Source organism: Purpureocillium takamizusanense, chromosome 10 (assembly GCF_022605165.1).
Source record: "Purpureocillium takamizusanense chromosome 10, complete sequence".
In the NCBI taxonomy this organism is placed as follows: Eukaryota; Fungi; Ascomycota; class Sordariomycetes; order Hypocreales; family Ophiocordycipitaceae; genus Purpureocillium; species Purpureocillium takamizusanense.
Genome location: NC_063077.1, coordinates 281131 through 307020, shown reverse-complemented (window position 1 = coordinate 307020; position 25890 = coordinate 281131). Strand labels below are relative to the sequence as shown.

Here is a 25890-nt window from a genome sequence, read left to right as displayed (position 1 = left end):
CTTCCTCAGGTCTATACGACGGCCGCATCGCAAGTCGCAGGGCTTGATGCCCATATATTGCCACGCTCTATCACGTCCTGCGGGATGCTCAGCAGCCCTTTCCGAAGCACGGAAACAGGAAGGTCCCCTTGCCCAACGGCTTCTCATGCTGTGTGACGTTGACCAGCTCCGGCAGCGTAAAGGGCTGTGTGTCGCTCAGGCTGTGTACCCTTCCCAGAAGCTTCTCGATGTGCCGGAGCGCCGCTGCGGGAGCATATTGCGGTCCCTCGTGGCCCGCCAGCTGGGTTGCTACAAATATGAGGCCACGCTCGTGGTGTGTCGTGCCCATGACTCCAACTCCTGCAGGAACCTCGTTGGCGTACGATGTGTTCGCGTAATCGGGTCTGTCGCTAAACTCGCCCTTGTAGTATTTCGGAACGTAGAATGGATCCGTCGGCCGCGTTTGAAATCCCTGCTTACCTCCCCAGGTCATATTCTGGATGCCTAGCAGAGTTCCCAAAGGGAGGAGGGTGAAGTCCACCCCACCCTGCACGATAATGACATTCTTGGTGGCGTCAATTACCTGGGGCAGCTCTCGTTGCCCAGGATCAGATGAAGCATCACCATGTGGAAAGATGGTGCGGTCGGTGCAAAGGGACCAGGTGACATCCAGGGGTGCGTGAATGGCCATCTTGACATCTTTGCGGTCGAAGTAGGGGGTTTCCAAAGTAAGTGGATCGGCGAGGGGCGGGCAACCCTCTCCAACGCTGTAAACGTTGAAGCAGGGATTGAGCTCAAACATACGGTGATATGCCAGGTCCCACACTTTGTCGCAGCCCTCTTTGTTCTTCCAAGCCCCATCGGACCCTTTCTCCGACCAGGAAGGGTGTATGGGCGCTGGTCTGGGGGGCGGAAAGGTAAGATATGTGCTGATGTAGTCCCTAAAGCCGCAACTCTCCGACAAATTGCGAATGTAGGCCATGTCCTTGTCGGCGAGGGGCATGACCACTCTGCTTTCATCAAGAAAATTCTCCGTCGCCACATAATATTGAACCATCTGGTTGAACATGAGCCCGTCGTATATCATGAGTCCTTGGAGGTTGGAGTAGGTTGTATCGTTTGCGTTGAGCATGTGACTGGAGATATACGGCCCGAACATGCCACCGTATGACTCGGCCACAATGTACACCTTGTAGCCCTGCATCCCGAACGTGTCGATAAAGTTCCTCCAGAAGCCCAAAAACTGCCTTGCGACATCGTCCTCGTTCTCCACTGTCGGGGTGCCTTTGGCGAAGCCTGTCCCCACGGGCTGTTCGATGTAGACGATGTTGGACAGCAGGTGCCAGCTCCATGGGTTTCTCACAGGCTCGGGCATACCAGGCTGCCAGATGAACGGACCGTTCTCCTGGAGAAGTCCCAGGAGTGATGAACAGCCTGGCTGTGTAGGTGTTAGCAGCCGTAAACGGTCATTCCCCTGGCCTCGAATGCGGCTCCGAAGATCTCCGGAGACTTACCCCACCATTGAGCCAAATGATGATTTCCTTCTTTTTCTTGGCCTTCTCATTTACAGTGGGAAAGAACCAGAAATAAAGGCTGTCCTGTTCATCTGTTTTGTTGCTCACGGGCAAGAGGCCCGCATACGATTCCCCGATGTTGAACCTGACTTCGGGGATCCCGGATCCATCAACGGCAAATGCTACACCCGATTCGCTGTCAGCAAGGGAGAGATCGCTGATCGGTTGATGAGCTCGCCACGACTTACGCTGGGTTTTATTGTTCAGGAATCGGTGGCAGCGATCCGTTCGACGCTCTTTAGCCCCCGCGTCGTTATTGGTGACTGGCGACCGCCGAGCCTGAGCATGTGGCTGATGAGACCCCAGCGCTCGATCTGCCTTCAGGAATTGTCGAAGCTGCTCGGCTTCGGATCTCCTCGCTGAGATGGATGGCTCAACGAGGAAGAGAAGGGACAGCAGAAACTTGAGCTTCATGGTGTTGACAGTGCAGAACTAGAAACATGAAAACTCCATTATCGAAATGTCTGAAGGCAAGTCCATCTTGAAGCAAGTCCCGGCCAAAGCATGCGCCTTATATGCGTCACAAGCAATTGAGGACCGCTAGCATTAGCGGTTGGCCGTGATCCTGTAAAAGGTGGCGTCCATGGCCACGACTCATTCTGTCCATGAGGGATGCCCATCGCGGGCATGTTCACGACGGGCACGTTGGGACAAGAGGGCCCGGTGTTTCCAATAGTCAGACTTCTAGACTCCCTCCTAACTGGAGTAGCTCACATAGGCTTGTATTGAACATTCTCGCGGGCCCGCTAGATACGTACGCCTTCATGGCTAATCAACAGCCCACTTTCATTAGCCCATGAGGCTCCTGATTGGGTGCCCCGGCCTCGTTGTCTCGATGTGTTGGTCAGGTCGCGCGTTGTTGCCGGCCGGGGAACGCTGCGACTTTCGCCACCAAGACTATACGAGTAGGGCATACACGCCGTTGAAGGGGGACTGAGAAGACTGGAGCCATACAGAGAGTTGAAGCGGGTCGTTTCTCGCGCTCATCGTGGCGCTGGATCGTCACGACGCGAGTGTTGGCGCTAACTGTTTAGTCAAGCCTCAAAACTCAAGAGTCTAAGCAGCCGGGCGAGGCACGGCCAACAGCACACTCGCATTTGGACAACTCAAGCGCCCTCCCAACATGAAGAATCTAGGGCCAACAGCCAGAGTGAAGGGCTGTCGACGCCGCACGCCACGCAACTCCACACGGTTCATCCTGCGGAAGCTCACCTCCTGGCATGATGCAGGCAGGGGAGGGCGCCCGCATAATGCCATTGTTCACTGGCGTCCCCAATTTACCAGCCGAGAGTAATTACGACGACAAAGGATATCCGATCAATTGACGTGGTACGACGCTGCGACTGATGGGCACTTTGAACCGCGAAGCTTCAACGGTCGACCTCGAAGCCCACGGCCCGGGTGCGCCTGACCCCTCTGTCATTTGTCAGGCCTGTGTCTTCGTCATGCTAACCAGAATGGGGGCCATGGTTGGTCGTCCGTCGAAGTCGTCAACGGTGGGTCTTCTAGCGCATGAACGGACGTTATTCTAGAAGTGCGGGGGATCGGCTCCGGGTTATTACGCAAGATCTTGTCCCACCAACCAACCTGCATGGCAATCTGCAGCCCTCAGAACGACACTGTCAACGAAATTGTCCAGCAGGCCGACCCCAGATTGTCAGCCATCGTACGCCCGCTCGGCAGGAACCATATGTGATGTTGGCCAGTGTCACCAAGCCATGGTCTGGTCATGCGCGATACCGCACAAAGGCGGGCGACAGGGTTGATTGGTTGAGCTCACGTTGGTCGTGCGGTTTCGAGGGCTTCAACAGGTCCGCCAGCGGAAGGAGGTGGCTGATCTATCTTTGCCAAGTCTCTATCAATATTCAACGATACCGGCCGGGAGGCGACTTGACGCTTCTTGCCTCCTTCTCCGATGTTGGTTCGCCCTGCCGGGGCTCCCTGCGAAGGTCATGCCGATCCCTCGCCGTATCGTCCCGTACCAAGCTGTGCCCCTGGCATTGACTCACGTATCGCGCTCTTGGTGGCTTCCTCCGACATCGACGGCGTTGGTTCGCCTTCATCGAAGACGACCTAAACCCCGCGCGCCACTATTTTGTACGTATGAGAAAGGTCGACTTGCCCAATGACGTCAAGCCAAGATGTTTTCGAGTTACGAATTAGGAAAATGAAGGTACTCTACAGTACGGAGCAAGTAGTGAAAGTCTTCTTCCCCGCAAAACAAGCCCCTCCTGGACACAGAGTCGATGACAACGCACCATCCCTACACCCATGCTTCGACTTCAGCTCGGCCATGCCCCAGGGGCCACTCCACCTACCCAGCAGGCGTCATCCAAGTTAAGCAGCCCCAGCGTCGGCAGCGTGCCGTCTCCGCCCGGCGGGTTCCCCCGCAAAGGTCGAACATGTGTGGTCAAACTTATCTCTAAGTACGAAAGTCGGGTAACTGAGCGCCAACAGAAGACTTTTCCGTCGTACCCAAAGGGGATAGTGAGGCCAGAGCCCTCACACAACCCAGCCTTGTTAACCGAGTCCACTTTTCGGGCGATGCATGCGAAAGATGGTACTCAATCAGCCGCACGGAGGCAGCGGCGCACATTCTTCTAGGCGCTGGTTAATAGAACCTCCGCCCACTTTTAATATCTCCCGCGTCAGTTGGCGCCAATTATTTGGGCCGCCCCAGGACATATCTATGCAAACGGCCAATAGAGGGGTGATCAGTCTTTCAGCAAAAGGCAATTGAGTACACTGGAAGAATGACTGTCATTTGGCATAAAATTTGATGTTGCTTTGATGTGAACTGATCCCTCCGCATGAGCCGTCGACAGGGTTGCCTATGCCTTTGACGACACGAATCCTCGAACACATGCGGAGCCATGGAAAGAGCTACGTATTCGGCATCTTCTTCGCATCCGCGTATAATTTTCAGATGAAACATCAGACAGCTCTCAACAAGATACGATCCGAAAAGTTCATGAATGTGGCACCCCAGTACGGAGAGGACGTCTTGGGATTTCTCAATGTATGTCATTAGCTGCACTGCCTAGTATGTACTTCGGTCTCGAGAAGTAGCTTGTATAATTTTCAGTAACGCAATAAAGAATTTCGTGCGATAACATTTATACAGAAAGCATTATGGCTATAGTAAGTCACCGGGATTCAACCAGTCAGAATAGTTTATACGTTAGTATGCCGAACAATGCATCGAGACCTTGCACGAGTCTCTTGTATTCGCAGCTGAAGTTGGCCCGATGGTATATCCTCCAGATGAGAATAGCAAGTATGGCTACGACGTAGATTCAACGTGCGAAGGAAGTGTAAGAAGTATAGTGTAGTGTAGCAGTGGGCACGAGAGCACGCTGCAGCGCCTGTGCAGGATCTGTAAAGAGAAATGGCGTGCTTGCGGCATAATATATGATATCTAAGGACCTGATCAAGCAACTTTGCCTGGTGTGGTGAACGTGGACCCTTGCTGCTGGACGGGACGTGCAAGCAAGCGCGTGCCTCGGCGTCGTATGGGCGATGATCGTCATGCAGGAACAACCCTGAATGACTCTTTCACGGTCGTCTCGCGTAACCAAGTAGACTTGATCCGAAAGCTGCCATTCGTGCTTGGCTTGTACAATGTACTGCTGCATATCACCGTATTGCCGCCGTCGGGCTTGAGGGAAGGATGCCGCGCTCGGCCGCGAACGGCGCTTCAAATGCCACCTCAAGATACTCTATCCTCTCTATGGGCAAATGTCGATCGAGCATGGCTTCCAGTGAATAGTAATCGAGTGGCAACCCCTGATGCCCCGTTTGCACGGTGAGCGGCTCGGGAGATCTCCGTTAGGGGAGGCCATCTAGATCACGACGAACATGCCCATGTGTGTCATGACTCGTAACCATCCATCGGACGAACCAGGCGCTCTGACAGGCCCCATCCCCCGCCGATGGCTCGGCAACTGCCGTCTGGTCTTGATTAGGTACCAGCAAATGTCACCCTCTGATGAACCATTAGGGCACCCAGCCGGGCTCGAAACGGCGTCGTTGCGCCTCGCGAGGCCCGCTGCCGTAGATTACAGGGTCTGTAGGTCCTTTTTTCTTCTCGCCGGCACCTTCTCGCCGCCACATCAGATGACGCATTGCTTGAGACGTCGGGCTCCGATTTTCACCCTTCGTTTCCGCTGCACTCTTACATGCTCGGTATTGGCAAGAGAAAGAACTTTGGTACGAAATAAACTGCAGGCTTTGTATCGGTTTAAGCAGCTCTATACCCAGCCGAGAAAGACGTTTGTACTTTCGCGCATGCCGATCATTTGCCTCACAAGCGCGCCAAGAAGAGGCACAAGACGACGGTGCAACAAAGCGCGCCATCGACATTGTCATCGAACTGCAGTACAGTTCCTAGCCTACGTATAACAGCGCCGAATATGCGCGGGCCCCTCGCCACGGGAACGGAACCGCGAGAGCCGGGCCTTTGGCGGGGAACGGGCTGGCGTTCGGCCCGCCTCCGGCGTGTCGTCTCGTACGAGTCATATTGCTGCGCTCGTCCCTGCGGCGGCGCAATGATGCCACCTAGCCCCAATGCTACTTCATAGTAATTAGCTCACTGACAGGTATAGCCTGGGACCCTGAGTTGAGACGCCGAAAGGGGACAATGAAACTGTCGGGTACCTAGCTAGCTAATTGTTGCGTCGTGTAAGGGAACGGAAATGAGCCAGGGCGTCGCGGGAACTGTCACCACTATGCCCATTGCCACGTTTCACGTTTTTTGTTGTGTGCCGCCGTCCCGACTGTAGCGGAGCTTTGTGAGCCCAAAATGGTTGAGAATGTCGTTCTCTATGCAGCCTATACGCTGCGTGAACATCGTTTTTGTGTGTGCATACCTTCGCGTATATATGTAAGCTCCAGTCCAACATTTGTCAGGCATCTTAAATAGGATCCATCCAAGCCATTCCCACCTCCAAACAAAGCAACTGTCCTCAAGGTCGACTCTTCTTAAAATCAACGCTCCTTCAGTTCAAAGCCAATTGCCTCGATTTCTACACAAAGACGTGCAAGCCTCTCACGATGAAGTTGATGCCCACCATTGTGGCCGTGTGCATGGCCACGCCCTCTACTGCGCTCTTCCTCGTCAACAACGCGTGGAAATTCGCTAAAATCCCTACTGACGGCCTTGACGACATCACTTTCGCCTTCAACTTAAAGAACGCGCCGCATAAGAGAGGCTTCTACTCTTCTCAGGAGTTTAACTTCTTCAACGTCTCCGCCGTTGGCTACATGGGCGTACAGCCCCGCCCAGACTCTAACGGCAAAAGCATCGTCCACGCCGCCTTTTCTTCTTTTCAAAAAGGCGCTACTACGAAGCACCGAAACTGCCATAACGGTGCGGATGGTGGCCCCGGTATTAGCTGTTCTGTCGATATCGAAGGCGACTATAGCCATACCTATAACTTGACTGTCGAGACCTCCGGCGAGCGGACGTGGAAGGGGACGATGGTAGATACTGTTACCGGGATGGCGACCGTTATCGGTGAATGGACGCTGCCTTATGGCTCGGGCAAACTCAAGAACGGTGAACTTGGCTTTGTTGAGTACTTCCTCTGGGACAGCCGGTCTCCGCATGCTTGTGACACTCTACCCAAGACGGAGGTTACCATCTTCGACCCTACGTCTAGGACGAACGGAGCTAGTGGCGGAAACATGGGCAGGCCGTACGCAGTCGGAAATTGTCGTGGCAAGGCAGGCTACTCTGCCACGCAGGTATCTTCGGGCTGGAATATCAAGGTCGGCTTTTAGGTATCTGATCGACGTAAAGAAGCCCGGTTACGAGACTACAGGTTTATCCACGTGAAAATTGATCACTCGTTGTTTTGGCCTTTATGTGCCTTGAGCTACGCAAGTATCGCTAGTTACAGTAATCCGTTTCTCTTTTCTCACACCTTAAGGACCGCTCATCCCGCTGCAGCTCATAACAACCCGTGCCTCATAGCGAATTATGATACCATCAATGTGCAGTTGTAGGGGGAACTCGAGAGCAACTCGTTGCATTGTCTACATCCAGGCCACCTTGAGCTTCGGTTCGTGATTTGCCGCAATGATGCTCCCATACACGTCGGGCCGCCTCGCCTTGCGATATCTGAAACCGCCGGCAAGACGCAACTTATCGCGCGTACATGTCGCCACGGCTAGGTCCTCGCCCAGCTGTCGGCACTCGTCCAACACGTCTCCGAACGGGTCGAGCACCATGGAGCAGCCGTTTTTCAGCTGGTCATCGTCCATGCCGATCGGGTTGCTAAACACTACGTATATAGCATTGTCGTACGCCCTCGCCGGGAGCCACTTCATGAGCCAGGCACGGCCCTTGAGGCCGGTGAACTCGCCCCGCAGCGTGGTTGGGTCCGTTTCTCTCGCGTCCCACAGCGCCGGGTCCACGAAGCCGGCGCCGGGCCGTGTCGAGGGCGTGCACATGGTGACGTGAGGCGCAAACAGCACCTCGGCGCCTGCGAGCGCCGTGGCCCGCACGTTTTCGACCACGTTGTTGTCGTAGCATATGAGAATGCTGGCCTTCCAGCCCAAGAGATCGAACACGACGAGCTCGTCACCGGCCGAGAGGTGCGCGCTAATGAAAGGGTGGAGCTTGCGGAAGCGCGCGAGTAAGCCCTCGCCCGAGACGCAGACATACATATTGTAAATCTTATCTACCGCCGAGTCGTACTCGAATAGCCCGGCTAAGATAACGATGCCGACGTCGCGCGCAATGGCGATGAGCTCCTGCACGCTAGGACCTGACGGGACGGGCTCGGCCACGGCGATGAGCGCATCGCGGGATAGATGCGATGCAAAGGTGTAGCCTGAAATGGAGCACTCGTGAAAGGCGACGACGTTGCAGCCGCGGCGTGCGGCCTGGGTAGACAGCCGGCGGATCGCAGCGAGGTTGGCGGCCTTGTCGCCCGAGGCGTTTTCGAACTGAACTGACGCGATGCGAAGCGCTGACATCTTGGCCGCGGGGTCGTATGACTGGTAACTGCTGCCAAGTTGAAGACATGCTGGACGCCAGTGGGCGAGGCTCATTATTTATTGTTTCGAGCTCACGGCCCTGTGGCTGCTGCGCAGCGACATATTAGCGGCGAACACTACGTTACATATGATACCATCCCCGTCGCTCGTTGGCTACCTCGTATGATGCCGAGTATTGTGCCATCTTCTCTAAGGCAGCCGTGACCGACTGTTTTGGCTCGTCGCATCGCTCCGCCAGAGTCAAATGAGTATTTTGATGCTGGTCAGGTCCGCGGCAGTACAAGTAAGTCCTACTTTTCGTAACCAGGCGGAACTACTGCTTTAGGCAACCTCTCCGTCGCTTCCGCGCCCACATATCGGGTCATCACTCAGCGCCAGGCTCGTGACAAATAGGAAGATCTCTACTACACAATTTACGTTTCTCTATTTACTGTCATTCTCTATTAGGCACTAATATTAGTCACGAACATTTTGAGTATAGGAAATTATCGAGTCCACACGGACACCTAAGGCGACATTTGCTTGCAACTTCCGTAACGCCTAAAGATATCCTATAATATGGATAAACTACCTTGTTCATCGATATTCCTCTCCACAATCACCCATCGTCTGGAACAGTTCTACCTTCCGGCTTCTCGTTAAAACCCCATCAATGAGGTGCTGGTCTTCCTTATCCAGCGTCCACCCAAATGTGGCAGAATTGTCGCTCGTATGCTCGCTGATACCCATCCGGGCGCCGACTATCACGGCTCCAACGTAGGGAAAGTCTAACACCCATCTTGTGGCCACGTTAGAGATCTTGACTGAATGTTTCGCACCAATGTCCTTCAACACGGACAATAGATCTTGGAATAGAGCCCAACCACCCCAACTGCATATCATTCCATAATACTATATGATTGTCGTTAGCAAATATAACTATTTGTTCTTTTAAAAACTCACTTTACGTTGGCTTGGCGTAACTGTGTCATCATATATATCAGGCTCAGGTTGGTCAAGCCATTTGTCTGCTAGGAAACCCCCGCACTAGAGATAGAGCGGCTCGTTAGGCCCGGAGTATTTTATCCGCATAAGAAAGCAATACGAACCAGAGTACCATAAGTGATGAGTTTAATGCCGTGTCTCTCGCAAACCTGACCCATCTGCTCGGTGGGACGAGAATCGATGAGAGAAAACTATAGCATATTTAGAATGAGTGCCAAATAGGGGCGAACCACAGGTGACTTGCTTGGACTTGGTTGGTATATATACGCAAGCCACGGTTGAGAACCGTCTCGAGGTGAGCTGTGTCGAAGTTGCAAAGGCCTACGGCACCGACGCGATCATCTTCCATAATATACTCGATGGCGTCAAGGTACTGAGGATTCTCATACTGCTTCTATGTCAGAAATGTGACACCAGAATGAGAATTTAGGTGCACTTACAAACTGCCAGTGAACCTGAAGTAGGTCTAGCTTGTCAAGTTGCAGTCTTTTGCACCGCTCAGTGACATTGCTATGCACTGCGTCTCGACTTATTGTCACGGGATGAAAAACGCAATATTTTGTGGCTGTGAAAAGTGCATCTTTGAAAGGGTAGTAGGACCGAAATTGCCCCTAACGCCGTTAGTTAGAAGAAGAGAGTGAGCCTAGGCATAGCAGCCGAGTCGCTCGGGACTTACAAATATGATCTCAGCATCGCCATAGTGATCCGCCATGTCGAAAGCTGTGAAACCGTTCTGAGCATGTACTGAGAATTGTTCGATAATTTTCGACGTTGTGGCTGGTCCCCAAGCAGGACTCGACATTTGCCAGAGTCCTGAGAAGATCCGAGGGACTTGTTTTCCATTAAGGGTAAAGGTCTCGCTTGGCTTGGCGGGTGGAACGATTTCCTTGATATTGGCGCTCGCCGTGTCGTTAAATTGCAGATGAGGCTGTGGGACTCCTAACGTACTGGCGGTGGCAATCGTACTTCTGCGGTAGGGATACTCTGCTCCACGGAAAACTTCCTGGCACGAATTTAGCGCCTCAAAAAGCTGTTCCACGATATCCTTTTCCTCGATAGACATAGTCCGAACGCCGGACTGAGAAAATAGGGCTTTTTGGACAGCCGTCATCGCCTGGACAACGTCGCCATCGATGGAGGCAAGGAGCGCAAAAGCTCCAGCCGAATCGACGGCTCGCAGTTCGATTGCCAGATTTGCAGCGCGAACAGCAACCTTCCCTAGCCAGGGTATTCCCTCAAAGGGAATGCCCGAGCCCAGCATACATCGAATCAATTGCTGTGCCTTCTTCAACCCATCCATGTCAAGATTGTGAATCCTAGCTCCTAGAGAAGTAGCTGCACCTTGCCCGAGATATTTTCGAGTCTCGGCTTCAAAGGTGGGAGTGACGTCGGGGCGCGACACAAGAATTAGGCGCATCACGGCCCGGAGGCCCTCGGGGGGCAGGTTCGCGATGATCGTGTCTGTCATCATGTTGACATGTGCTCCATTCGCCGGCCCATTAGATGAGCCTGCCATCGTGAAGAAGAGGAAAATCGGGCAACAGTGCAAATGGGCAGTTGGACATGGATGGAGAGCTATATTTTCGCTTTGAGGCATGAAAGTTAGTGGTTAAGTAAAAGCAGAGCGCGAGGTGTTCAGATTGGCTACCTGCTTGTTGAGACGCTGATCTCGTCAGCAATACGGAGTACAGGACGCCAAGTTGGCCGGCGTCCAACGACACAGTTTAGTCGCCGGTGTCAGGGGGGTCGAACAATGTGAGCCCCGTCCCCACCAACTCAACGCGGGGGTTCTCCACCCAGGTTGTCATCCCGAAATGGAGACGGGAGGGGGCTGACAGCAATTCATGGTCTGGGCGTTCGTTCGTGTTTCACTCATACTTGGCAATATTGATTCACGCGCCAGCACTGCCAGCCATCTATCAACCGTATCAAGATGAATGCTTGTCTGGCATGCCGCAAGGTGAAGATGAAATGTTGTCCTGGAGATCGGACGACATCCACCTGCCGGCGATGCACTCGGAAGTCCCTGAACTGCGTCTTTCAAAAACACCGGCGGGGCCGCAAGCCGGAGACGAGGTAAGGGTGTCATTGCTACTCGCCCCGATGAGCAACGCTGACAAATAAGGATATTGAAACCAAAAGAGACTCCAGGGACTCCAGCGAGCTCGTCAGCGGGTATCGTGGAACAGATCATGGACCTCAACGGTCGGCGCGCCAGTCTCAGTCCCAATCAACTTACCAAGGATAATCCGGTAAAAGAACTAGATAACCTACAGCCCTCAGGTCTGCTTAACCCTGAAGCTATCAAGGGCAAGTTTTCTCTTCAAAATGTTCTTCACCCCGCGGACTGCAATGCCCCGGAGTGCCCCGACGACTCGCCATCTACTGTGGCAGATCCCATTCAACTGGGATTGGTAGACGTCTCCGTCGCTAAGTCCCTCTTTGAAAAGTCAGTGGCGACCTCTCATGGCATATTTGGAGCTCTTCTAAACGGCCGTCAGTTTCATGACGGTTCTCAACCCTTACATTTGCCAACTGGATCCTGGTCTGCACACCTTCGAATACGTCCGCGAAAATTCTGCATTCCTCCTAAGCGCTATTCTTGCAGTTTCTTCCAAGTTGTTCAATATTGCTCTGTGCGAAAAGCTGTACCGCCACGCTCAAGATCTTTATACAGACTGTTTCTGCTGTGGCTCTAAGTCAACGGAAATAGTCCAGGCAATCTTGACTCTTACATACTGGAAGGAGCCACAGGATACTCGGGTATGGACCTCTGTGGGGTTCGCTATCCGAATGTGTTTTGATATGGGATGGCATAAACTTGTTCCCCATTCCTCAAGGACACAACCTCCAGCCGCCGAAGAGAAGAGAAGGGCCCTGCGCAACATTGAAAGAACGTGGTATGTTCTGTTTGTATACGACCGGAGGTATATATCTCATGTAATTGTGAGAACGAGTCCCGGGACATAACTGATTCTTCTATAGTGTCAGTCTTCAGACCGGAAAACCTTGGATGATGGCTTGCGATGAGTTCATGGACGCTATTGAACCCTGGTGCAATGACCCTTTGGCGACACCAAACGACTATGTCCTTGGCTCATTTGTTACTCTCCGCTTAGCTACAGCAAACGAGTTCACTTTACTGTTCCAGGGACTAAAACACCGCGAAGGGGCCGACATAAAACCCCTACTCTCCGTTCTAGCAAGACGCATTGATCGATGGGAAAAAGCATGGAGTGAAAGACTAAAACCTAAAGCTAATCAAGAAGAAAACGGATGCCACCAGTTCTTAATTCGCTTTTACGGCTCTCATGCAAAACTTCAACTATTCTCTCTGCCTTTACAAGACATGCTCTATTCCACGAACTCAGACATATTCCTTCACTTGAACACGATATGGACTGCATATACCAACGCTATAAAGCTTTTGAAACTCATATCGGAGTATGCGGCATGTCTGTACTTTGCCCAGGATTCTATACATGTCATGACGGCGTATAGTGCCGCCTTCCTAGTCAAGGTAGTATTCCCTTACAACCTTGATACCCTGTGACGAGCGACAGTCAAGGACCCAAAGCTGATGCATATACTATAGTTCCTGCTCCTGGCCCCAAGGTCCATTACAGACCCAGTCGAGAGCGACACTATCGAAGCAATCCGAGCAGCTAGTCTTGTTTTTTCGAGTCAACCCGGCCAGCCTGGCTCCAGCTGCGAGCTTCAAGCTCGATTTCTCTGTAGTCTTGCGACTAAGTTCGTGGAACACCGTCAAGAACAACCAAGGGCACATGAGAACAGTTGCAACACCCCGGCCGATGAACGCAATGCAGCAAGTTATGTCCAGAAGGTATCCGAGCCACAGCCAACCTGCGACGCCCGGGAAGAAAGTGATACGGCCGCAGTAGACGTGTCAACTCTGCAGCAGGGGATTCTCGAGCTTCCGGAAGCGAATAATCAAATTTGGTTCGAATTATTTACAAGCGCGGGATTTGATCCCACGAATGATACATTCCTACCCTAGTTCACGGACCTCTGGGATTTAGTTGTGCACCATATAGCATTCGCCGTCAATTTGGATTCCCCATTCTTTCACTATCCTTCCCCGTTGACATTAAGACATTAAGCTACGGACACTACTGTTGTCTCGGCATGGGAAAACTTCCTAGCTCCCTGCCGGATGATTCGCAGTTGCGACGGACAGTGTGGATCTGGACATGCTATGAGGGCATCGGTGGTCATCCAGTCGTTGGCAGCTGTCACTCTCTGCTTAGCGGCAAGGAGAGGAAGCACGGCGGCTATAACGGATCAGCATTAGGCACCACCATTCAGGCGTCAAGCTAGCTGGCTGCATACCCAGACTGTATATGCTAATACCTTGCCCAGGGGGCAAGTAAAGCATCTCGCCCTGAAGCGTGAAGTGGTCGCCCGGCTTCGCGCCGCATAGGATCCTCTTCTCAGGGGGGCATACTACCTCGACTTTTAGGTCGTAAAGGTAGAAAGAATCGTCGTTGATGTTGCCCGCGGGCATGTTTGGAGAAACTTGTCAAAGTTGAGGGAGTAAGACGCGTTTGGGACAATCTTGACGGATCGCAGATGTGTTGAACCGGCAATCGTGGGGAAGTGTACAGAGTAGTAGGTTTTGAATCCCGACTTGGCTGCGGGGGTGTTCCCCTTTCCCCCCTCCTTGTCAAACGGGATGTCGCCAATGGCCCAGGGTTGTGGGGATGTTCCAATCGGCATCTAACCCCGCATGACCGGCGATCAACCGCAAGATGGGGATGCTTGTAGATTAGGATCAAATGTCGTACTAGATTCACACTGAACTTCTTATGAGCGTCACTTTCCGCACACAAGGCTCCAGTCACTGATTCTGATTTATTTCCGATAACACGTCAGGCATGAGTGACCGTGAATTGATTGTTGCAATAGCTTCTAATCACGCCCGCACATCCTAGTCCCCTCGTCACATTTAAAAGTTCCGTTTCATCACACATTGTGCCGTCGCAATGAATGATCTTGGGACCGAGTCAAGTCCTACCAAGAGTACTGATGTGGAGATCTCAAGCGAGGCATCCCCAGTCATGGAGACCGGCGAGCTGAAGCGCGATCTCAGCAGTCGCCACATTAATATGATTGCTATCGCAGGCATGATCGTAGGAACGCCTGAAGAATCAATATTGCTGGCAACATGTCTGACTCGAACAACAGGGAACTGGTCTTTTCTTAAGCTCTGGTCAGGTTATTGCAACTGCTGGCCCGGTCGGTGCCATTCTCGCCTATCTGCTCATGGGCTGCGCCACCGCGGGAGTCTCCTATACAACAGGAGAGCTGTCAGCTTTCATGCCTCACACTGGCGGGTTTGTTAGACATGCAAGTAGGCTGGTGGAGCCAGCTTTGGGTGCTGCAACAGGCTGGAATTTCTGTATGTTCCCCTTTCCGTGGAAAACGATGATGGTTCTGCAAAAGGCTCACCTCAAGTAGGGTACACGATGGCAATCTCTGCCCCCGCTGAAATCAGTGCTGCTGCAACTCTAATACAATATTGGAACACTGATATCAATCCTGGAGTATGGATCACGATTTTTTTGTTCATAATTGTCGTGCTCAACTTTTGTGGCGTCCGACTATATGGGGAGGTATGTCAGTCCTAATGCTGCGCGGATGTAAAAGTTTCAGTAGGACTAACTATGATGCAGTCAGAGGTCATTTTTGCTTCCCTCAAGATTATGTTAATCATCGGCCTCATCATCGGCGGACTCGTAATCGATCTGGGCGGTGCGCCCAACCACGAACGACTGGGCTTCCGCTACTGGATTCACCCTGGGGCTTTCAACACCTTCATCAAGACCGGGTCCGCGGGCCGTTTCCTGGCATTCTGGAAGGCCATGCTCCCAGCGGCCTTCAGCTATGGAAACATTCAGGTTGTAGCCATCTCGGGTTCGGAGACGCGCGACCCCAGAAAGACCATCCCGGCTGCCACAAAAATGACTTTCTACAGAGTGTTCTTCTTTTATGTCTGCAGCATTTTCATCGTGGGCTTAATAGTGTGAGCATCAACCCTTCTCTTTGGATCTCGAGGAGTCACGCATTAGCTTACTCCGACCCTCCCGCCATCAGACCATATGACGACAAAGCTCTCAGCATCTCGACCGGCACAGCTCAACAGTCACCCTTTGTCATTGCCTTTGAGCGATCCGGAGTCTTGGCAGTTCCTTCTATCATCAATGCCGTTGTTTGTACTTCAGCCTTGAGTAGCGGATCTGCTTGTATCTTCATTGCTTCGAGAACATTATACGGCCTGAGCTGCGATGGCCATGCCCCCCAGATCTTCCAACGTTGCAATCGTTGGGGGACGCCGCATTATGCGGTGGGAATCACCTGCATGATTCTGCCTCTGGTTTATCTCAATGTCACGAATAACACAGCAATTGTCTTTGGCTGGTTTGTGAATATTACCACTGTCGCTGGGCTCATCGGTTGGATCGTCATTGAGGTGACTTTTCTCCGGTTTCACGCGGGGTTGAAGCATCAAGGCTACTCGCGAGAGGGTACGTTTTGTAAGTTTCCGAGTACGTCATTACTATAGTAACACATTCAGACCTTCCTTATAAAAGCCCTCTTCAGCCGTACATGGCATGGGTCACATTATTAATCGTGTCGCTAGTGGTGTTATTCTCAGGTCAATCATTCCTCCTTCAAGCCTTATATATAACAATGAGAGAGTCGTCTAACTAAGAGAATAGGATTTGACGTTTTTATTAAGAGAAGGTTTACAGCAGCAGGTCTTTTAACACATTATGTCAATCTTGTCTTATTTGCAGGTATGAAAACATCTTATCTACTCACGTCAGTACCTCATTGAGAGCCATTAAACGCTAAAACTTGAAACATCTAGTACTCTACTTTCTGTTTAAACTATATCTCAAATCGAAGGTAGTTACAGTACCAGAGATGGATCTTCATCATGAATTCCTCACAATCCAGGAAGAGAAACGGGTGCTCGAGCAAGTATAAGCGGTTAGAGAAGGGAAATGGATCGAGATATATGAATTCAGCTTAGATCTATGTATCTAGGGGTCAAATAGCCTGGCGCAACCGTGCTGCTCTAAACCTGGTGGAACGAAGTGACTTTTTATTGCTTTTACTAGTCGTCTCCCCCAGTACTAGCCTTGCCTCTTGCCTCTGCCACTGGCCTCAACGTTTAACATCCGGCCTCTGATCTATGTCCGGTATGGTCTAAGCCACGACTTAATAGTCGAGGTCCCAGAAGGTGATGCTCTCATAACACGAGTTTATTTAGCATTCCGGACATGAGTAGTTTTGGCTCGCTCTTATGCACAGAATAAGGCCTCTATGTCGTCTTAGGCTCATGTTTTGTGCTCGGTCACCCGAACGACGAAGCGAAGGTCCTATATCAGGAACAAAAATAAAAGAAAATAATCTCAATATCCTTACCCAATGAACTAAGCCGAACTTGAACGTGTCGCTCGGTTTCGCGATGGCCAGCGGATTGAGACGCCGTGTCATGGCACAGCCTCACACTCACACGGCTCCTGTTGGGGGGCTGACGGAGTTTCATGTACGAAAGGACTGCTGGTTGCTTTTGCGAAACCAGCGCGCGGGGCGACTCGAGCGCATGGCCATAGCTCCAGCACACGAGCATGGCGGCTATGAATTGCCACTTGTCTTCATGTTGAAGCCGTACAGAGCGCTGATTATGGAAGAATCCAGACGACACAAAACGTTGGCCTGAATAGCCCCCTTCGCCTCAAGTTCATCGCAGAGTTGGTCACGGGCTCAGGGGGGTGGCGGTGCGCAATAGTCTGCCGGCGCCGGGGTGGGCAGAGAAACATCGACAGGGTCGCCTGCGCCGAGTCGGCAGAACGTCGCGTTGCCAACGACATTGCACACTGCAACGCAAAAAAAAAACCGGATATCAGCCTCCTCGGGAGCACCAAAGGTCAGCTACCGTGGCAGTGGTGCCGGGACACAATGTTCTCGCCAGACTCTGGATGGTTGCTCGCGACACTGCCTGGAGTCTCGACTCTGGATTCTCTTCGCCCCAGCACCGGTAGCTGGTAGTGCGCCCCGGGAAAAGCATGCTTTACGTGCTATCGCTCAGGAGGGCCAATGCATGAGCTTGCGCCGTGTCCCGGGCGATAACTGTGCTGGTGCTGGCCCCTTTGGGGGACGGGACTCCAGAAGGTCTTTGCGGCATTTGCGGGTCGGGCTCATCAACCTTTTTTTTGCCCCTCGCTTCTTTTTCCGTCGACTTTCTGCGCCTGTCGAAACGGTTTCAGCACCAGAGCGTCTGTGATACCCGCGACGTGTTTCCAGAACGCACATGGGTCATCCGTCTCAACCCTGACGTGCAGGCGGGAACTTCGGGGCTGTTTTGGACGACGGGCCCCTGGACATCAGACATCGGATTGAAACAATTTGACAGTTGCTTGGAGAACGACCGAGGACGTGGTGTAGCTTGACTGGCCGTCATAAAATCGCACTTTCGCGGATCTCTGGCGCCTTACCCACTCGTGCCCCGCTCGTCATCAGCTTTGAAGGCGATCTGTCGTCAAGGTCTCAACGCTGTTGTCGACTTGCATTCGCGCTGGCATAAGCAGACTGGTACTGGCTACAAAAGGCAGCATCACGGCCGCCTCTCTAGCGATGGAGTTGCGAGTTTCAAGATAGGGCTCCCTCATACCAGAGCATGAAGGGGTTCGGATCGGGAACCGCGGCGGATACGGCCGTGGCATTGGCTGGCTCCAGGAGCCGGGCAAACAAACCCTTTCCGGGGCAGGCCAAAACTAAAAGTCGTGCCAGAACGATTCGTGTGCCCCACTGACCCCATCGTGCTCAGCACATCCCACGACTTCCGGGCGCGCGTGCGCATATGCCAGTGAGTCTATTCTAAGTCGAGATACGCAGCATCAAGAGGCCTTGCACTGCCCCGACAGGCCCCCCGTTCGGGGGCTCAGGCTTTGTGCGCATGAATCTATCCTCGTGCAGCAACGCACGGGTCATCATGCTCCCCAAAAAAAGTTTCATGAGGCGTGATGATGGCCTCATGATGCATAGAAGATTGTGTCCTGCACGTAGATGTCGGTTGCATATAAAGACCCGGTCTGCCCAGCCATGTTCTGTCGACGATGAGCAGTCGAGCAAGAAGTTTCTATTCATTATCCAATTTAATCATCGTTTCTCTTTTTAATACGCGTTGGCAGACGGGGCTACAAAACGTGCTGGTTCACAGAGGCTTCAGTCGTTTTCGCCATGTATCTGTCATCTTTCTTCTCTACGGCTCTTGCCGTCGTTGCCATTGCAGGGTCAACTGTCTCTGCAGCACCTTTCCCCAGCCTCCCCGGCTCGATAACAATGGTACGGATCAAGCCGAATTTGCAAATTAGATATGAGACCTCGGAAGCACATGACGACAACTGGATCGGAATCTACTACCCCAGTTATGGAGGTCCCGAGAAGGAGAAGTACGTCAACGATGCCATCGAGTGGAAGCCGGCCAAAGGGGAGAATGGCGTTGTCGAATTGGACATCGAAAAACTTCAGCCGGGCAGATATACCGTCTACTTCCTGTCCCAGGGTGGATACAAGTGGCAGTCAATACCCATCGACGTCGTCATCACCGGCAGTGGCCCGCTCAAGTTCATCATCAACAACTTTACCACCCACAATGCTCGCGTCGGTGACTACTTTGATGCAGTCATCGCCGGGCTGCTGGGCAACCCCGAGGATCAGGACACCAACTTTGTCAAGAAGGAAGGGCCTGACTGGGTCCAGGTAACTACTGATGGCAGTCTATTTGGCACCCCCACGGCCGGCGGCCTGTCCCGAGTTGCCGTTGAGGCACAGGCCAAGAGTGGCGCCAGGGCCCTGTTGATCGTCTACATCCCGGTGCATAATGCCGGGGCGTCTCTGGTCGAGCAGCTCAGCGTCGTGACACTGAACCTTTGGTATGGGGGCCGCGAGGTCAAGGACGCCCATCGCAAGCAGATCCAGTACATTGCCAACAGCGGCGCCGACGTGGTTGGCCTGCAGGAGACCATGGACACGCACGGCATCCGTTTGGCCAACGCTCTGGGCTGGCACGTCTGGCAGGGCAAGAGCGCCGCCATCATCGCCCGCTACCCCATTGCCCAGGTCTATCAGGCAACTGGTGTCTCTGGAGCGGTGCGCCTCGAGCTCGATGGCAACAAGCGAGAAGTCATTGTCTGGAACGCCCACCTCGCCGACAAGCCCTACGGACCATATAGCTTGTGCTTCGACAGGCTCGCGCCCGTAGAGGTCCTGAGACACGAGGAGGAATCTGGGCGGGAGGCGCAGATGCGGGACATCCTTTACAAGATGAGGCCCCATCTCGGCAACGCAAAGAAGGTGCCCGTCATCTTGACCGGCGACTTCAACGCCCCGTCGCACCTCGACTATACCGACGCCACGCGCTGGAGGCACTGCAACGCGGGCCGCATGGAGTGGCCCACGTCTGTGCAGGCCGCCAAGGCCGGTCTCGCTGACTCGTTCCGCGAGATTCACAGCGACCCTCTTCAAGTGCCTGGCAACACGTGGTCGCCCATCTATCGCAGCAACGACGGCCGCCACGAGCCTGAGGACCGGATCGACTTCATTCACCACAAGGGCCTTCTTCGTCCCATCGTGGCGGAGGTGGACGTTTGGGGAACGCACCGCTTCGAACCCCATCATGCCGACAACGAATGGCCAAGCGACCACGCCGCCGTCAGGACCATCTTCTCATTCCCTTGACTCTGATGAATGCAGAGAGGGGAGGGCGCTATACCCCCTGTGGTCTAGGCGCCTCGATTGCGACCGTGATGGACGCGCCGCACGTGGGCCGCCGGTCTCGGATCCCACGCGATCAGGTAGGGTCGCGCGCGCACGGGGTCAGGGCCTTCACGCAAGGGGTACTCGACGTCGGAAATATGAGAGACAGCTTGTGAAGGCATCACGGCGGCGATTGGGCGTTTGGTTTTATTAGACTTGATTTTGCCAGCCAGGCGCAACGGAACCCGAGACAGGCATAAAGGGACGCCGGCACATTAACTTAATTGATCGGACGGCCTATATATATAATTAGAGACAGGTCTCATGCATATTCAATAGACCAGCGGTTTAGATGTTACTCTATAAAGGTCCCTCGGATAATGCGGCTGTTTAGTGTCGTGCTTGGTGTTGATGGCGGGCATCAAATGGAAAGGCGAACTGAGATGGCAGCTCCAAGAGTAGAGTGTCCGAGCCCAGTCGCCTTTTGAAGCCGCCCTTGAGGCGCCCTCTGTCTGGGTTCTTCTTGGGCTTGCTACTGAGATGCATTCCAAGTCAGCTTCCTCGCAGACACCGCCGAACTCCAAAGGGCAGCAACTCCAGTCAATGCTGTCAGCCGGCTGGCACAGGCGAACGGCGTGGGTCGCACAGCGCATGGTTGAACAGCAGAAAACTTCGTATACAGTGCCGTCCGCCCCTAATAGCAATACGATAATATGGTTTGCGATTGCAACCGGAAAGCTGGGCATGGGCGCAGGCCAGGTCGTGCATCGTCGTGCGGCATGATAGCTACGGCGTGTATCGAGAGTGGTGATGCAGATCAAATGGCAGGCTCGCCGCGTGCGGCAGACAGCAAGGGACAGACGCCCCGCATCAGGCTCGGCTTCCTCGGCGCCGTTACACGCAGGTGGTGCCAGAGCGCATTGTGCTCCGTCATTGCTCGGGAGCGGCCCGCTGTGGACGAGAAGAAAGGCCATCACGGGCCTGGCCCAACGTTCACTGCGGCACCTCTATGAGCGGCTCATCACGATGCTGTTGTGAACCATGAAAGGTCCAGGTAATCGTTTTTTATGAATTCCATCTACTGCGTGCTCGAGCACGGGTCCTACCAGTGTCGCTCAGGGGGGCAAACTATGCCTGGCCATGCGCATTGAGTTGATGCAGACCCAGCCTCGCTCTTCCTCCACCACGTCAACTTCATACTCATCCCTGTTCCCAGTCATCCGGTGGGGATTTGCTGCCGCCGCACAATCAAAACCACGCCATGCGCCTCTCAATCCATCGCGGCAGGCTGGACTACGGCAACCTGTTGCCGGCCGGGAGCAAATGCTGCTGCTACTACTCTACTGTATCATACTGTGTGTACTAGTGCGACCGTTTGCGGAATCTCAGGGAGCGTCCGTCCTTCGGTGACGCCGGTGTCCCTCGCCGATACAACATCGGGCCAGTCCACGCCCGCATTAAGACGAGCACGAGGAGGCATTGTGGGCCATCCCCGGACTCCCTGGAAGCAACACAAAGGGCGCCGTCGTTGCACTCTCCGCACAAACTCCACAAGCTAGTGCACCTTAAACTGTTGCCTTGGGGGATTTCACTCCACCTCATCATGCATTTCTTCCCAGAGATGGTAAGGGCATGAAGGTACGTACAGACTCCCACATGGAGACGACCCATCCGGGGGATATACTGGGGCAAAATCGCTCCCAGGATTGTCGCTTTGTCGCGCGAATGAATGACTGGAGACATGTCCCCCTTCGAATTGGCGATGAAGGCGCTGTGTGGTCTCGATTGGGGAACCCGCGCTTGCACCATCCAAGTTACCCTCTTCCTTTTGTTCCCCCTCCTTGCTCTCTGGGGTCTGGTGAGAGCTACACATGACTGGGCACAATAGTCCGCGCGGAAGCTTGACAGGAGAGACGCGAGCGAGCGAGCGAGTGTGGCTTTCGCAGAAGAAACCTCTTGCCCGCGACATTCCGGAGGGCGCCGGCGCCGGCGCAACGGATCTCCCCTTGCTTCCTGCCCGTGAATGTCACCGCATCGTTGGCCCGGGCATGCCATTATGATCGCCCCCTTCTGTCAACGACCCAACAGCAAAGACCACCACCGCCTCCCTCGCCGCTGCCGCCGCCGCCATCCCGCAGCACGTCCGCCATCCCGCGGCACGTCAGTCAGTGGTGGGGGAAAACCTGCGGCACGGCGATCATCTGACGGGGCACTCACTGTCACGCCGCGAGCGGCGCGCGCAGCATCAGCGACGGCGGCGGTAGATGCAGCATCGCAAGTGCTGTACCACCCCGTTTCACGAGGGGAGCGAGCCACGGCCCCATGTTCCCGTAGGCAGCAGCTTTAACAACCCGGCTAGTGCTGACCCAGTGGAGTCGAAATCCGTCTCAAACTCCACCCCCGCGACGGTCTGAGTGGAGAGAGACCCAAGGGCTGCGACGGACAGCAGCGTGCGATCGGCGGGCTTACCAGGATCGGGCCCAGTTAGGTAGCGCACCGCGTTGCTTTGCACAGACGTCATGGTCAGCTTATTAGTACCATGTAAGTCAGTCCATGTCAAGGAGACGGCTGGGATGGATGGCTGTGTTGTCGGCTCAAGGCGCATGTTTCCGGCAAGGATGCCAAGGCGATGAGTGATCTGGTGTGTGGACTTGATGGGTTATTTACTTTCCAACTTGCCCATCTAATGTTCCTGGGATTGTTTTTTCCCGACTTCGACTTTCCTCCGTGACCCATTGCCCTCTAAGTCGTCTCGCTCCCGAGCCCAGGGAACGACTTGCCGAGCAACAGGAAGATACACTTTGGATAAACGCCCACAATGGCGGCGGAAAAAGTGTCCAGTGATGTCCCCGAGTCGACCCGCGACGAGCATGCCCAGCCAGGCGATGGCCCCTTGTCGGCTGCCGTGCCTCGACGGCGCTCGTCAGTCGCTCTCAACATCATCGAGAACCCCCTAAAGGTTGGTCCGACCTTCCTTAGACCTGCATTTCCACACAAGACAGAAAGCTCATCATCCTTATTCCTATTCCGCAGCGCACCTCGGAGGAAGATACCGTTCGCAATGCCAAGGCGTTCGCCGAGTCGCATGGCATGCCGGAGCACGCCGAGCTCTTCGGCTGGGCCTCCCTAGTGGCGCGTGACCCGGAGAGGTTCGAAATGCTCTCCGTGCTCAGCGACGAGGAACAGAACGCTCTCGTCTACGAGAGGGACCATAAATGGCACGGCCCCAAGATGCTTTGGTACTCGATTGGCCTCTGTGCGATCGGAGCCGCGACCCAGGGATGGGACCAGACGGGAGCCAACGGCGCCAACTTGTCGTTCCCTCAAGAGTTTGGCATCGCTGGACAGGGCCGTGACGAGTGGATTGTCGGCTTGGTCAACTCCATCATCTTTCTCACAGCCGGCCTCATGTAAGCTTGCAACGCCCCCCCCCCCTTCCTCTTTCCCACAGAGCCGCTTGCTCACGCATCATCGCCAGCGGCGCCTTCATCGTCGATCCGCTCAACCACTACTTCGGACGACGAGGTGAGATTTTCATCACGGCCGCCTGTCTGACGGCCACCCCAATCGGTTCGGCATTCGCCCAGTCGTGGCAGGGGCTGTTTGCCGCACGATTCGTCATGGGTATCGGCATCGGCGCCAAGAACGCCACCGTACCGATTTACTCGGCCGAGATGGCGCCACACAGAACCCGAGGCGCCCTGGTCATGTTCTGGCAGCTTTGGGTCGTCGCTGGTAAGCAGCCACCCGCCTATCTTCATGCGTCGCGCCCGTCGCGCCGCGAAAGTCGTGGGAGGAGAACTCCCGTGCTGACCGTCATGCACAGGCATCTTCCTAGGTTTCGCCGCCAATGTCATCGTCAAGGACACGGGTGACATTGCCTGGCGCCTTCAATTCGGCTCGGCCTTTATCCCGTCATTCATCCTCATGATTGGCATCTTCTTCTGCCCAGAGTCCCCGCGCTGGCTCATGAAGCACAACCGGCACGCTGAAGGCTTCCGCTCCATGCTGCGTCTGCGGGCCAACCCCATCATCGCCGCCCGAGACTTTTACTACTCGTACATCATCTTCGAGGAGGAGAAGAAGGAGACTCGTGGCTCCGGGTACTTCAGCCGCCTGTGGGACTGCTTTGCCGTGCCCCGAATCAGGCGAGCCAACTATGGCGCCTCGACCGTCATGATTGCGCAGCAAATGTGCGGCATCAATAGTGAGCCGGCCCCTGATCCCCCATCCCCCCATACCTGACAGCGACCGACGAAAACTAACATGCGCCGTCTCTCTCAAGTCATTTCCTTTTACAGCTCGTCCATTTTTGAGAGCGTGGGTTACACCGCCACCGAAGCTCTGTACGCCTCGCTGGGATACGGAGCCGTCCAAGTCGTCTCGACCATCCCGACCCTCTTTCTCATTGACACCAAGGGCCGCAGAACCTTGACCATGATCGTACGCCAGCCTTGCATGTCCGCGGCGAGCAATTTCCCAAGGCTGACCGAAACTAGACATTCCCTCTGATGTGCATCTTCCTCCTCGCCGCTGGACTTTCGTTGCTCCCCAACGGAGCATATCACATTGCTCCGCAAGCCGAGGACCAAAACCCTGCTGGGGACTTCCGGTCTCGTGGCGCCCGAATCGGCCCCGTAGTGCTGTGAGTAACCCCTCCGTCGCATCCCAGGTGGCACTGGTGGCTGACAATATGCTAGGTTCGTCTACCTGTTCACCATCTGCTACTCGTTGGGCGAGGGCCCTGTGGCATTCCAGTACTCCGCCGAGGTCTTCCCCACCATTCAGCGTGAGCAAGGCATGGCCTGGGCTGTGTGCATCAACAACACATTTGGTGAGTGACTCGCGCAACAAGACCATTGTGGAACTCGGCAGCTAAACTGACACACGTTTCAGCCGGCATCCTCGGCCTAACCTTTCCTCGAATGAAGACGGTCATGACTTCAACCGGCGCCTGTAAGTTATACTTGCGATTGGCCCCGCGCCTTCTCCTTAAGTTGAACGAGCCTTGCTGACCTTGAATGCAGTCGGTTTCTATGCGGGGCTGAACCTGGTAGCGTGGGTCATGATATTCTGCTTCGTTCGCGAAACGAAGCAGCTTACACTGGAAGAACTAGACCGTCAGTACCCCGCCCTGCTGTCTTCCTTGGGCAGAACGCCTTCGCTGACATCACTCACAGAGGTCTTTTCGGTTCCAACAAAGAAGTTTATCCACTACGAGGCTACTGTGTGGCTGCCGTGGTTCATCAAGCGATACGTCTTCTTTCAGAAGATCCCCCGCCCTCCTCCCATCATCGAGAAGGCCGAGAGGGTCGACGAAGTAAAGGACGCTTGAAATACCTTTGGAATATGGCGATGGGTCGCTGCAGACTAGGTTCTGTTCTGAGATAGCGCAGTCTGCGATCGGAGGAGGGCCAGGTGTTTTTCAAGCAATCAGGACCTCAACTAGCGATGTCTTCTTTAGTGAGCCTCGCTCTGAAATGGTCATCGTACTCCAGATATTCCTTGAAGTTAGTGATATATCGCTGCGAATTGATACCTTTTTATTTAGTGCTCCTACTCA

The 25890-nt window shown here is 54.1% G+C and overlaps 8 protein-coding genes across 9 annotated transcripts; 4 read left to right on the top strand and 4 right to left on the bottom strand.

Moving 5' to 3' along the window:
* Nucleotides 1-88: 88 nt before the first annotated feature.
* On the bottom strand, nucleotides 89-1967 carry JDV02_009608 (Carboxypeptidase D; the record flags this gene model as incomplete). Its single annotated transcript, XM_047991282.1, has 3 exons — nucleotides 89-1417; nucleotides 1494-1675; nucleotides 1742-1967. 3 exons carry the CDS (start codon nucleotides 1965-1967, stop codon nucleotides 89-91), a joined length of 1737 nt encoding a protein of 578 aa, XP_047847293.1.
* A 4361-nt stretch (nucleotides 1968-6328) lies between these two features.
* JDV02_009607 (uncharacterized protein) lies at nucleotides 6329-7397 on the top strand. The gene is made up of 2 exons (XM_047991281.1): nucleotides 6329-6409; nucleotides 6462-7397. The coding sequence occupies exon 2, from the start codon at nucleotides 6606-6608 to the stop codon at nucleotides 7332-7334; it is 729 nt and encodes a 242-aa protein (XP_047847292.1). The 5' UTR covers nucleotides 6329-6409; nucleotides 6462-6605; the 3' UTR covers nucleotides 7335-7397.
* Nucleotides 7398-7428: 31 nt separating this feature from the next.
* JDV02_009606 (uncharacterized protein) lies at nucleotides 7429-8563 on the bottom strand. Its single transcript, XM_047991280.1, has one exon. It carries the CDS (start codon nucleotides 8532-8534, stop codon nucleotides 7590-7592), a length of 945 nt encoding a protein of 314 aa, XP_047847291.1. The 5' UTR covers nucleotides 8535-8563; the 3' UTR covers nucleotides 7429-7589.
* A 513-nt stretch (nucleotides 8564-9076) lies between these two features.
* Nucleotides 9077-11171, bottom strand: JDV02_009605 (uncharacterized protein). Of its 2 annotated transcripts, XM_047991278.1 has the most exons (6): nucleotides 10216-11171; nucleotides 9980-10150; nucleotides 9784-9927; nucleotides 9644-9730; nucleotides 9498-9581; nucleotides 9077-9446 (listed from the first exon to the last, which is right to left on the bottom strand). In XM_047991278.1, the coding sequence occupies exons 1-6, from the start codon at nucleotides 11134-11136 to the stop codon at nucleotides 9132-9134; spliced, it is 1722 nt and encodes a 573-aa protein (XP_047847289.1). In that variant the 5' UTR covers nucleotides 11137-11171; the 3' UTR covers nucleotides 9077-9131. The 2 variants fall into 2 exon arrangements, with proteins under 2 accessions (XP_047847289.1, XP_047847290.1); XM_047991279.1 differs by lacking the exon at nucleotides 9077-9446 and having other exon boundaries at nucleotides 9566-9730.
* A 2305-nt stretch (nucleotides 11172-13476) lies between these two features.
* JDV02_009604 (uncharacterized protein) lies at nucleotides 13477-14157 on the bottom strand. Its single transcript, XM_047991277.1, has 2 exons — nucleotides 13890-14157; nucleotides 13477-13831 (listed from the first exon to the last, which is right to left on the bottom strand). The coding sequence occupies exons 1-2, from the start codon at nucleotides 14062-14064 to the stop codon at nucleotides 13656-13658; spliced, it is 351 nt and encodes a 116-aa protein (XP_047847288.1). The 5' UTR covers nucleotides 14065-14157; the 3' UTR covers nucleotides 13477-13655.
* A 385-nt stretch (nucleotides 14158-14542) lies between these two features.
* On the top strand, nucleotides 14543-16658 carry JDV02_009603 (uncharacterized protein; the record flags this gene model as incomplete). Its single annotated transcript, XM_047991276.1, has 8 exons — nucleotides 14543-14689; nucleotides 14745-14958; nucleotides 15018-15172; nucleotides 15233-15582; nucleotides 15654-16084; nucleotides 16135-16215; nucleotides 16280-16357; nucleotides 16432-16658. 8 exons carry the CDS (start codon nucleotides 14543-14545, stop codon nucleotides 16548-16550), a joined length of 1575 nt encoding a protein of 524 aa, XP_047847287.1. The 3' UTR covers nucleotides 16551-16658.
* Nucleotides 16659-18809: 2151 nt separating this feature from the next.
* Nucleotides 18810-20309, top strand: JDV02_009602 (uncharacterized protein; the record flags this gene model as incomplete). The annotated part of the gene is made up of 1 exon (XM_047991275.1): nucleotides 18810-20309. One exon carries the CDS (start codon nucleotides 18810-18812, stop codon nucleotides 20307-20309), a length of 1500 nt encoding a protein of 499 aa, XP_047847286.1.
* A 2616-nt stretch (nucleotides 20310-22925) lies between these two features.
* On the top strand, nucleotides 22926-25866 carry JDV02_009601 (uncharacterized protein). The gene is made up of 10 exons (XM_047991274.1): nucleotides 22926-23286; nucleotides 23361-23737; nucleotides 23806-24062; nucleotides 24154-24534; nucleotides 24613-24770; nucleotides 24827-24972; nucleotides 25028-25161; nucleotides 25224-25283; nucleotides 25355-25447; nucleotides 25508-25866. The coding sequence occupies exons 1-10, from the start codon at nucleotides 23146-23148 to the stop codon at nucleotides 25660-25662; spliced, it is 1902 nt and encodes a 633-aa protein (XP_047847285.1). The 5' UTR covers nucleotides 22926-23145; the 3' UTR covers nucleotides 25663-25866.
* The last annotated feature ends 24 nt before the right edge of the window (nucleotides 25867-25890 follow it).

Coding starts and splice junctions, on each gene's coding strand:
- JDV02_009607 (XM_047991281.1), top strand. CDS start 6,606: ATGAAGTTGATGCCCACCATTGTGGCCGTGTGCATGGCCACGCCCTCT.
- JDV02_009606 (XM_047991280.1), bottom strand. CDS start 8,534: ATGTCAGCGCTTCGCATCGCGTCAGTTCAGTTCGAAAACGCCTCGGGC.
- JDV02_009605 (XM_047991278.1), bottom strand. CDS start 11,136: ATGCCTCAAAGCGAAAATATAGCTCTCCATCCATGTCCAACTGCCCAT. Junction 10,151..10,215: donor GCGATGCTGAGATCATATTT/GTAAGTCCCGAG, acceptor TAACGGCGTTAG/GGGCAATTTCGGTCCTACTA. Junction 9,928..9,979: donor TTCAGGTTCACTGGCAGTTT/GTAAGTGCACCT, acceptor ACATAGAAGCAG/TATGAGAATCCTCAGTACCT.
- JDV02_009604 (XM_047991277.1), bottom strand. CDS start 14,064: ATGCCCGCGGGCAACATCAACGACGATTCTTTCTACCTTTACGACCTA. Junction 13,832..13,889: donor TATTAGCATATACAGTCTGG/GTATGCAGCCAG, acceptor GATCCGTTATAG/CCGCCGTGCTTCCTCTCCTT.
- JDV02_009601 (XM_047991274.1), top strand. CDS start 23,146: ATGGCGGCGGAAAAAGTGTCCAGTGATGTCCCCGAGTCGACCCGCGAC. Junction 23,287..23,360: donor TCATCGAGAACCCCCTAAAG/GTTGGTCCGACC, acceptor CCTATTCCGCAG/CGCACCTCGGAGGAAGATAC. Junction 24,063..24,153: donor GCAGCTTTGGGTCGTCGCTG/GTAAGCAGCCAC, acceptor CGTCATGCACAG/GCATCTTCCTAGGTTTCGCC.